Source organism: Rana temporaria, chromosome 1 (assembly GCF_905171775.1).
Source record: "Rana temporaria chromosome 1, aRanTem1.1, whole genome shotgun sequence".
NCBI classification, from domain to species: domain Eukaryota; kingdom Metazoa; phylum Chordata; class Amphibia; order Anura; family Ranidae; genus Rana; species Rana temporaria.
In genome coordinates this window covers 175,476,157-175,488,211 of record NC_053489.1, presented here as the reverse complement: position 1 = coordinate 175,488,211, position 12,055 = coordinate 175,476,157, and the positions used below count along the sequence as shown (strand labels likewise).

The 12,055-nt window shown below is 41.8% G+C and overlaps 1 protein-coding gene across 1 annotated transcript in view; it reads right to left on the bottom strand.

Annotated features, from left to right (window-relative positions):
• Positions 1–12,055, bottom strand: part of ACAD10 (acyl-CoA dehydrogenase family member 10) — a 105,149-nt gene that overhangs the window by 73,186 nt on the left and 19,908 nt on the right. The window contains exon 5 of the mRNA XM_040346455.1: positions 3,704–3,862. Coding sequence (XP_040202389.1) covers positions 3,704–3,862 — 159 coding nt within the window. The remainder of the gene's footprint in view (positions 1–3,703; positions 3,863–12,055) is intronic.

The window sequence follows — 12,055 nt, the reverse complement described above, 5'->3', positions numbered from 1 at the left end:
GAAGAGTGGGCAAATATTGGCAAGTCAAAATGTGCCATGCTGATAGACACATACCCAAAAAGACCGAGTGCTGGAATAAAACCAAAAGGTGCTTCAACAAAGTATTAGTTTAAGGGTGTGTACACTTAAGCAACCACATCATTTTATTTTTTTATTTTTATTCCCTCCACCTAAAAGATTTCAGTTTGTTGTTCAACTGAGTTGTACAGTTTATAGGTCACATTAAAAGGTGGAAAAAAATCTGAAACGATTTATCTTTGTCACACACACACACACTATATTACCAAAAGTATTGGGACACCTACCTTTACATGCACATTAGGGGTGCAGCGGATCGTCACCGATCCGTGATCCGAACGGGCCACCCCGTTCGGATCGGCACACCACGCGATCCGCGGAGCGTTTCGGAGCCTCGGCCGCAGGAAAGTCCACGGCTTTGGCCTAGTTCCGGAGCGGCGGCCATCTTGCTCCACCCCTGTGTGCTTGCCAGAGCCCAATGCATAGCGTGACACGCCTCCCCGCACATCGCTCACTGCAGACATGTGGAGAGTGGAGACAGCATCTGTGAGCTCCTGCAGGTAGGAGATCCATTGCACCCCTAGTAAGCATGATTGTAATGTTCAATCTGAAAATAGCAAGACAGAGGGAGATAGGGGGCCTCTCCACAAATACCTCTGGCCCCTTAACAGCTGCATCTGTAATGGGAGGACATGGGGGCAAGTGGACATCTTTCGTTGAACCCAACAGAGTTTTAGATTCAGTTATTTTCATCACAAAACGGAGCTTATACCCTTAAATACAGTATTTGTAAATCCGACGGACTGTTCAAATGTTAAATTTAATGTGAAAATCAGAGGTGTTCTGTCACATTAGCAATAAACAGTCCGTCGGATTTCCAAACACTGTATTTAGGCACATAAGCTCCGTTTTGTGTTGAGAATAACTGTGAAATCTAAAACTCTAGTGGGTGTAACAAGATTTGTCTTTTTTTTTTTTTTTGCTGATCCGAAAATGATCCGATCCGTGACTCCTGATCCGAGGATCGATCCGATCCGTGAGTTTTTTGATCCGTTGCACCCCTAATGCACATTAACATTAATGTCAACCCAGTCTTAGTCCGTAGGGTTCATTATTGAGTTGGCCCACCCTTTGCAGTTCTAACAGCTTCAACTCCTCTTGTAAGGCTGTCCACAAGGTTTAGGAGGGGTTCTATGGGAATGTTTGACCATTCTTCCAGAAGCGCATTTGTGAGGTCAGGCACTGATGGCCTGGCTCACAGTCCCCACTCTAGTTCATCCCAAAGGTGTTCTATCGGGTTGAGGTCAGGATGCAGGCCAGTCAAGTTCCTCCACCCCCCAAACTCGCTCATCCATTTTTTTTATAGACTGCTTTGTGCACTGTGTATGTGGGGGTTTTCACCTTCCTCTAGATCAGTGGTTCTCAACCTTCTAGTGCCGTGACCCCTTAATAAAATTTCCCAAGTTGTGGGGACTCCTAACAGTAAAATAATTTTTGTAGCGTGGGTTGTTAGTACCCAAGGCAAGACAAGTAATTTGCGCCCCTAGCCCACAGATATTTAGCACTCCCTGAGTCCCTTCCACACATACAGTATTAAAACCCCTTCTGGTACATTTTAGGATGCACCACCATTTCTCTTTGTTCTCCTTTCTTTCTCTTTTTATCTCTCTTTATCCTAATTTCTTGTTTTTTCCCCCATCCCTCTCTCTAGCCATGTTTCTTGTTCTTTCTCCTATTCTTTCTCTCCCTTTTTTCTTTGTTCCTCCCCCATGTATTCTCTATTTTTTTTAACAGAAGGATTTATTCCCTATTTTTACTCCTTCTCTTACTCCTTGGTGGGGGGTGGGATCAGTGACAGTGCTGGTGGGGGGGAGGGATCAGTGACAGTGCTGGTGGGGGGAATGGGATGAGTGGCAATGCTGGGGGGAGTTCTGATCAGCCAAATTAGGTGCTCTTGTTCGAGGTCATCTGCTGATCTGAGAACTGTTGTGGGGACTTTTAATGGCAACTATAATCACAGGTAGTGTTACTCATTGTGTCTCTGGATTCACTTTGTCTCCGACTTTGTGGTGCCCCGCAGCAGTGACACCTATGCCGAAATCAGGAGATGGGGTCTCCTCCAGCCCCTCCCCCTTTACATTCCTCACCAGCCAGCTGACATCTAGTCTCTGCCCCCAGCCATGCCGTGAACTGAATGGGTGGCTGCGAAGAGGCTGAGTGAGTGGCCGCAGGCTCCAGGCACAGCCCTGCTGGGCAGCCATGAACAGGCTGGGAGAGCAGTGTGGGATTAAGGAACCGCCCAGGATTTGTGACCCCTGGAAAATTGTCATTCGACCCCCAAGGGAGTCCCGACCCCCAGGTTGAGAACCACTGCTCTAGATCAACTGTGGGTATAGGATTGTGTATATGGGATGTATGATTTTTTTTTTTATTGGTTGAATATCTTTATTGGTTTTCAATCTGACTAACTAGATTCAAAGGGTGGGCCAACTCAATATTGAACCCTATGGACTAAGACTGGGATGCTATTAAGGTTAATGTGCGTGGAATGGCAGGCGTCCCAATACTTTTGGTAATACAGTGTAGCAAATCTCAACTTTTTTTTTTGTTTAACAATTCACTAGCAATACATTCAATTTTTAGCCAGCCAAGCAGGCTCTCCACTGGCAAACCTAAAAATGTTGACTGCTAATGCTTGTTGTCTGACTGACATGCAGATCCTTTGACTTATTTACATTCTGAGCCACAGATCCGGAACATGCACACAGTATAAAATTTGATTTTAGATTAGATTTTTTATTTTCTTCCCTACCCCTCCCCCCACTGCAGGCATTACTTGTCCTTACAGTATATCTATCTCTCTCAGTCTAGCTATTTGACCCTACCCTCTACCTTCTATCCTCCCCACTTTTATCCTGGAAAATATAAAACTACAGACCGCATACAATGAGTCTCGCTATTTTTTGTTTTGTTTTAATGGCTGTTATTGTTAACTTGGAATGGTGTATTGGTCATGACCCACAGCACCCAATCCAATATACTCAAAAGACAAGGCGGCCTGCAAACCCTCACATGTCCATGGTTACTGGATACATGATGCACCTTGATTTCCTTGTAAATCTTATGAAAAGAAGAAAAAAAAAAACCTGATCTGCATGGTCTGACTTAAGGCGGCCATTGATGGATCGTAATTTGGCCAGTTCAGCAGGAACGGACAAATATCTATCCATGTGTGGCCACTGCAGTTGAACAGAATTCCATCCACTGATTGACTTCTGTTTAACCACCCTATCGGATAAAAGCCACTCGATCTGCGGCTGCAGCACTGATCTGTGTATTCTGAGAGTGGAGTAGTATCTCCGCTGTCAGAATACAATAATGCAGCGGGGAGGATTTCCCCATCCACCTTGAATGTGTAGATGGGGGAAATCGGTTCAATTTTTTCATTCAGCCGCTGAACTATTTATGGCCAGATTAAATATTAAATTCCGAAAGTCTATGACAACCAAGCAACAATCCTTTCATAAAAGAGGTCAGCTATGACAGCCTATATATTTCTCTAGGCGCAGGTTGCATTTAAGATATTTGACTGGTTTGGTAAGCTCAGCACAGTGGATGCCGAATGGTAAAAATGACATAAAAATTTAATGAAACTAAGTGTGCTATTAGGTAGGTAGCCACTGACCTTGATTGTAGTAAAGCCCAGTTGAGCAGCAGCTTTTAGATTCTGTCCAATGTCATCCAGAAAGATGGCCTCTGCCGGCGGAACACCGAGCCTCTCAGCACACAAGTGATAGATACGAGGGTCTGGTTTACACACCCCTTCCAAGCATGATTCCACGACCTACAATGAAAAAGTACTGTGGAAGCTTAATAACCAAACTGCAAATGTTAAAAATAAGAGCAATTATTTAATTTTCAGTCACAGATCACATTTCAGAGGGTATCTAAACTTGCGAGCTTAAAGCACCAGTTTTGGATTAAATGAGAAAGGGTTTGGCCAACCTAGGAAATGTCGGGAAATCATTTGAAATGAACACCTTCAGCCATGTAGCTCAATTCACACGTGTTTCCGACTTCTTGGCATCATGGACTAAATATGGACTGTAATGTAATTCATTCTGTAAACTTTCACATACAGTAATTTTCTTGAACAACTAACATCTGATGGATGGGGCTAGCCAATCCATGCTGTGAAATATAATTATATATATATATATATATATATATATATATATATATATATATATATATATATATATACACACATACATACATACACACACACACACACACACACACACACATACATACATACACACACACACACACACACAGTATATATGAATGCTGTTTGCTATAAGAGTTTTAGGTTTGTTGTAGTGAATAAAAGTATATATTTAAGATAGGTGTGGCCCATATAGGTGTGGCCCATAGGCATTGTAAATTATAGTAAACCTATAATTCCATTATCTATATTTCATTCAGTTATTTTAAGGTTCCAATCCCCTGAGCCAATTATAATCAATAGGCTCTTTGCACAGCACTTTACAATATAAAGGGAGATAGTACAGCTACAATGCAATTCAATACATGTGGGTTAGGAGGGCCCTCCTATAGGAGGTGGGGGGGGGTTTGTTTTCCGCCGCCCCCCCCCCCCCCCCCAAAAATGGAGCACCAGCCGCCACTGGGCAAGTGGTACAAAAAGTAATAACTGGGGGATGAGTTGCTGAAGAAAGAAAAGTTCAGTTGTTAGGCAGAGTCAGTATATGAATCCCTGAAGAGATGAGTTTTCCGGGATTGCATAAAGATAGACAGAGTTGGAGATTGCCAGACAGTTTGGCGTAGAGAGTTCCAGAGGATGGGAGAGACTCTGGAGAAGTCCTGGATGTGAGCATGGAAGAAAGAAATAAGGGACTTAGAGGATGCTTTGGGTGATATTTTGAGACAAAGTTGGTGATGTAGCTTGGGGCAGAGTTGTGGATGGCTTTGTATGTTGTTGATATTTACAATTTTATTCATTGGGCAAATGGAAGGACTAACATAGTAGGGTGGCTGGAATTGGGTGGTTAATAAGGTAGATGATGCTGGCGGCAGCATTTATCACAGACTGAAGGGGGATAGCCTGTGTAAAGGTAAGATATAAATAATTTGGAGCACGTTGGGGTATGGTTTCCTCATTAGAGCTGAGGAAGCTGCTTAAATAACCAACAAACGTCTTTAACATTACACAAGTCCAGTTAAATGTGACCAACTATTACTAGCTACTCCCCTTAAAAATGAAGAAAACTGGCATATCTTATATCTGTGCGGGCAGATGGAAAATTCTCTGGTGGAATGGACATATTGCTGTTCAATTTTTTACTTTCACTAAACAAGCAGAAGTAGTCTATTAGGCCCCTTTCACAGGGACGATCTAATCGGGTCCACTTGTCAAACCATCTATCGGATTGGATGGAAATGGACAGGCAGTCTATTTCCATCTAATTGCCCCAGAGGGGAGCAGGACTGTGTCCATGTACACTCTGCATAGCGGAGCAGACACGGACCTGTCATCTGCCTGCTTAGTGGGGATCAGCAGAGAAATCACCCGCTGAGCAAGCAGATTCCGCTTCACAGAGGTGCCCGTGTAAAAGAGGCCTTAGTATGGTTGCTACCTTGTAAAAGGTTTTGAGTGTAATGCCGCGCACACACGATAATTTTTTAGCATGAAAAAAAAAAACCTGCGTTTTTCAGCATGTCGAAAAAACAAAGTTTTCCCAACTTTATCATTAAAACGACGTTGCCTACACACCATCATTTTTAAAAAATTATCTAGCAAAGCGCGGTGATGTACAACACGTACGACGGCACTATAAAGGGGAAGTTCCTTTTGCCTTTGGGCTGCTTTAGCTGATTCCGTGTTAGTAAAAGACGATTCGCGCTTTTTTGTCCGTTACAGCGTGATGAATGTGCTTACTCCATTATGAACGGTAGTTTTACCAGAACGAGCGCTCCCGTCTCATAACTTGCTTCTGAGCATGCGTGGGTTTTTTACGTCATTTTAGCCCACACACGATAATTTTTTTCAACCTGAAAAACAACGTTAAAAAATGCAGCATGTTCGAATTTTTTTTTTGTCGTTTTTCAGAACCTGAAAAATTAGGTGTAGCCCACATACGATCATTTAAAATTAAGTTTTTGAAAAACTAAATTTTTTTCATGCCGAAAAATGATTGTGTGTACGCGGAATTAGATCTTGTATGGAATATTTTAGCGTGCAATGATCATTCTTTATTTTATAAATCTCTTTATTAATTTTAAATTTTTTCCATACAAAAAAATTAAATCATACATATACATTGCATATAATGCATATACATTACATTCATATTCCAATTACATTCATCTGCTTCTTCAAAGCATCCATACAACATCCTTCCACCCAATGCAATACATTCCTCTTTCCCCTTTTCCAATGGTGTGATTAACCGCCCAATTTCCCCCTTTATCCTGACGCTGTCATGGAGTTCTCTATCCACTTTGCCCATACTCTCTCATATTTCTCCCCATATCCTCTATTCCAATATGTCTCTCTGTACAATGTCAGATTGCTATTTACTAGGTTTTTCCACTGTGCTACTGAGGGGGCCTCTATCTTTTTCCAGTTCAACACTATTACTTTCCTAGCGTAGAACAGTAACAGGCCTACCTGCGTCCACCTTTCCCTCAAAGCAATATTGCCCCCCACCAGTCCCAGCAGACAGATCTCCGCTTCTTGTTCCAAAATTACCGATGTCACTATAGCAATCATTCTCAGAACCTCTCTCCAAAATACTACTATTTTTGGACAGAGCCAAAATATGTGCATGAAGTCTCCTGGAGTATCTGCACATCTCCAGCAGTTCTGAGGATTAATCGGTGAGATCTTGTGCAATTTATATGGTGTATAGTGGCTTCTATGTATAATTTTAAATTGTATCAATTTATCTCGGAGTGATACCAGTATCTGCAGTGGGAACCTCCACACTTCCTCCCAATTCTCCAGATTTGGGACCTCTCTCTTCCAATCTTCCCTTAATTTACTTATATCCGAAGATGTAATATTTATTAAGTGTACATAAAAGTTTGAGATTGTTCTCTTCCCACCTTTTACCATTTGTTCTACATCTGATTCCATTAGTTGCGGAGTCCCCTCTGGAAACTGAGCTGCCAAGGCATGGCTGAGTTGCCTGTGTCTAAACACATAGCTCTCGGGAATATTCCAAAGCTGTCTCATTTCCCCATATGAGAGAAACTTTCCCCCCTATATCAACTGTGATAGTTTCTTCACCCCATATCTAGTCCATGCTCCCGGATCCTAAATTAAATCTAGGTGCAGTAGCTCAGGGTTCCTCCACAGAGGAGTATTTGGGGATAAGTTATTTTTTAAATCTCCTTCTTTTCCTGTAACAGCTTTCCATATTTTCACTGTTCTCATTGCTGGGGTCAAGTCTCGCCTAGTTTTAATCCCTCTATACAAAACAGTCCCTGCAATGCTTCCACTGATTGGACCACTGCTGCTTCCAACATGGTAGCCGGATCATACCCATCCGGGTTTAACCATCTCCCTGCTGTCACTAACTGTGCCGCTGTGTAGTATTTATGGAAGTCTGGGAATGCCAGTCCTCCCTGTATTTCTGGTCTCATGAGTGTATTTAGTTTTATTCTAGCTGGTTTATTGGCCCATATAAATGTGGAAAGCATTCCATGTAACTGTGTAAAAAAACTTTTTGGCAACCACTGTGGGGAGTTCCTGAAGACATATAAAAATTTAGGAAGGACTTTCATCTTTATCAGATTTATACGTCCCAGCAGTGATAGAGGCAATGTCCCCCAAATTTTTAGTTTCCGCCCAAGCTCCTGTACCTCTGGATCTAAATTTAATTTCCGAAAATCTTAAACCTTTCTAGATATTATTATACCCAGGTATTTAAATTCCAGTACCCATTTCAATGATGTGTTCGGGACAGCGTTTTTTTGCGCTCCTTGATCTATAGGGAACAATATGGATTTACCCCAGTTTACTCTAAGCCCCGTAAATACTGAGTAGGCATTCAGCAATTCCAAGGCTCCCTCTAAAGATGGGCCCGCATCTCTTAGAAATAGCAGCATGTCATCAGCATACAGGGCTACCCTCTCCTCCAGCCCCCCCACCCGGAGTCCCCGGATGTTTGATGTGGTCCCAAGAGCCTCTACCACTGGCTCTATTGCTATTGCGAAGAGCGCCGGGGAGAGAGGACAGCCCTGCCTCGTGCCTCTATATAGCTGAAAGAAAGATGACAGTCCTCCTCCCAGTTTTACTGCTGACATTGGCCTTCCATAAATTGTTTGGATCCACTTAATAAATATTAATGGAAATCCCATCCTTCTGAGTATTTCCCAGAGGAATGGCCATTCAACTGTATCGAAGGCCTTCTCGATATCCAAGGAAGCCACTGTCCTTGATCCCTCATGCATGTGATGGGCATGTATATTCGTAAAGAGCCTACGTAAATTGATATCTGTTGTTTTCTGTGGCATGAACCCTGTCTGATCTGAATCTATTATATTTCTAAGCAGAGGTTGTACTCTAAATGTTAATATTTTTGTCAATATTTTCAAATCTGTATTTAATAGTGCAATTGGCCTGTATGATGAACATAACTTTGGATCTTTTGTTTCCTTATGTATTAATGTTATGTGGGCCTCTCTCATTGATTCTGGCAGAGCCCCTTGCATTAACCCGCTTGTAAATACTTCTGCTAATTTAGGGGCTATTAATGCTCCATACTTTTTATAAAATTCTGCAGGGATTCCATCTGGACCTGGTGCCTTTTCTCCCGAGAAGGTGCGAATAACCTCCATGATCTCCTCCACTACAATGGGACGAACCAATGCTCTCCTCTCGCCATCTGACAGCCATCCAAAGGCTATCCGGTCCAATAGGTCCGTCATATCCTCCGGTCGGAAGCCAGATGGAAGAGAGGAGGTGTACAACACACTATAATACTCTCTGAAGGCCTCCAATATTTCTTTGGGTTCTTTTACTATCTGTCTATTTACATCCTTGATCTCTGATATGATTGTAGCTTAATGTTCTTGTTGCGCCAACCTTGCAAGGAATCTACCCCCCTTATCTCAAAAATATTCTGTCTATTTCTATGCATTTCTAATCTTGTTATTTCCTCCATGTGTAAGTGTAGGTCTCTTTGTGCCGCCATCATTTCATCAAAGCTAGTGCTGCTGGGGTCTTGCCCATATTTCTCCCTTTTTACCTCGATCTGCGTTTTTAACTCCTCTTCCTTAGCCTTCTGTTTTTTTATTGACTGCTGAAATATTTGATATGTATTGCCCTCGCATATAAGCTTTAAAACGCATCCCACACAGTCTCTACCGAGGCTGATCCTGTATTATTCTCGCAATATTCCGCAATTATCGATTCCTTTTTCCCCGATATTTCCGGGTGACCCACCCATTGCGGGGTTAATCTCCACAAGGATGCATTCTTTGAGATTGGAATACGAATTGACAAAAATAGCGGAGAGTGATCAGAAAGACCACTCGGCAGATATATGGCTTCTGCGATGTCTGCTAACATCGCTGAATCAGTAAACGCTAGATCTATTCTAGATGCTGTCTTATAAGAGGTGGAAAAACATGAGTACCCCCTTTCTCCCGGATTCCTCCACCTCCAAATTTCCGTTACCTCCATCACCTGTGCACAGTTATAGAATTCTGTTGAATGTTGTTCGGGAGGTTTTGGTCTATCTAGCTCCGGTGATAAAACCGCATTGAAATCTCCTATTAATACCAATTTCGCTGGCATATACTGGATGATCTTTTCCATTATCTCATTCAGCACTCCCACCGAGAAGGGGGGTGGAATATACACCGCTGCTGTAACATATCTCTGTTTACCCATCCTATATACCAGGATAACATATTTTCCATTTGGGTCTATGTGGACCTTCTCTATTTCTCCTGAAAAAGATTTATTTACCACCCCCTAGCATATGAATATGTATGTAGTATGTAGGAGTATGTAGAGTGGTATACTTTCTGTATCCAGGCTTTTTTTAACGTTATTAGTTTTTTCCCCATTAAATGTGTCTCCTGTAGTAAAATTAGTTGGGGAGAGTATTTTCTTATATATTGGAACATTAATGCACGTTTAAACTTTGAATTTAATCCTTGAACGTTCCAGGATAGTATCGAAAAACAATTATCCTTCCCGGGCATACTCTCTAGGATATACGAGGGATCTATAACTCCATTGTATCTTATACCACCCCTTTCCTTGGGGTGATATCCATAGGGCACCCAAATCACACCATTGACATTCCCATTCTCTCCCCCCACCCTACCCACCCTATCCCTCCCCTCTCTTGTACCTTCCCCCATCCATTCTTGGATGAGAGTGGAGAGGAATTTCTTCTATCCCCTATTTTACTGGCCCTAATCTCTTTTTTAGGTCTAGTATCTAACATATCCCACCCTCCTTCTCCAGAACATAGGACAAGCAGCCACCAATCTTCCATTCACTTATGCGGCAGGCTCCTCTGCTCAGCTGTAAACTTCACACCTTATTTGTCTATATTATTTATATTATTCTGTGTCTTAGGACCTTCCCTATCTAACAGTACCAACAAACAAAACAACAACAAAAAAAAACCCTTCTTCCCTCTTATTGCATGTAATATCGTTACTCCATACAGTATACTTACAAATTAATAATAAGTGTTTATGTGCTCCTTATCTATCATTACCATATTTTTAACGTGGTTTTGTGATTCCTTGGGACACATACCTATATTATACCTCCCAGTACACCCTCCGAGAAAAAAAAAAAAAAATAGGAGTAAAAGGAAAGGAGAAGAAAAACAATTTCTCTCCATATCCTTTCCCTCCCTCCCCTCATTCACATATTCAAGTGTTCTTTAAGTGTTCCCATCTCTCATTCTCACAATATTATTATATTGATTATTTGTTGATTAATTATAACTAATATACTATTTCATATTTATAATCCATCACTTGTTCATAATACATATCCCCTTCTTACCTAGGGGTAAAAAATTTAAACATTATACCGTGTTATCCTATATACCCCAATTTATACCTACCCCTCCCCCCCCCCAAAAAAGGGGAACCCCCGCTTGGTGGACCCCTAAAACTAATTTATACATAAAGTCAGTCCGAGCGAATCCCCTATTATTGGGGATATTCTCTATTATTCAAAAAAAATATATTTAAAGTCCCACAGAAGTCATACCACCGGTCTGTCTATTTGGTATCTAACCACTCCACCGCTTGGGTAGGGGTTTAAAAAAAAAAAAAGTGTGTGCCCCATCCGTCACTCTTAGTTTACTAGGGTATAGGAGACTATACTTTAACCCTTTCTCCCTTAGTCTTTTACGGATTTCTGTATATTCTCTTCTTTGCTGCTGAATCTCAATCGGGTAGTCGGGAAAAAATAATAGCTTAGCATTTTCATATTGAATGTCTGCCCTTTCCCTGGCTGTTGACAGAATTTGATCTCAATCTCTGTAGTTCAATAAACGTATCAAAAAAGGGCGGGGAGGTGCCCCTGGTTTAGGGAGGCGAAAAGAAATCCTGTGTGCCCTCTCCACCACAAACGTTGTAGATGCTTCCGTCAAATTTAATATTTCCGTTAATAATTTTCCTGAAAACTTGACTGGATTATCTCCCTCCGCTCGCTCTGGCAAACCCAGTATACGCACATTGTTTCTCCTTAGGCGGCTCTCTGTATCTACCGCCCTGTCCTGTAGCTCTTTTATTTGTTTTTTCAATATGTGCCATCCTTTATTATCCTTTTTTAGATCCTCTTCCACTTTGGAGACGCAAATTTCAATTTCGGCCTTTTTTTTTGTATTTTGTCAAACTCATGTTTTATTGAGCACACATCTATGGACAGGGCATCTCCCAGTTTGAGTCTCTGCTGTTACCTCTTTTGTTGGAGATTTTTGAGGGGATTGTGGGGGTTTCGCTGCTGTCCCTGTTACCTTCACTGTTTAAG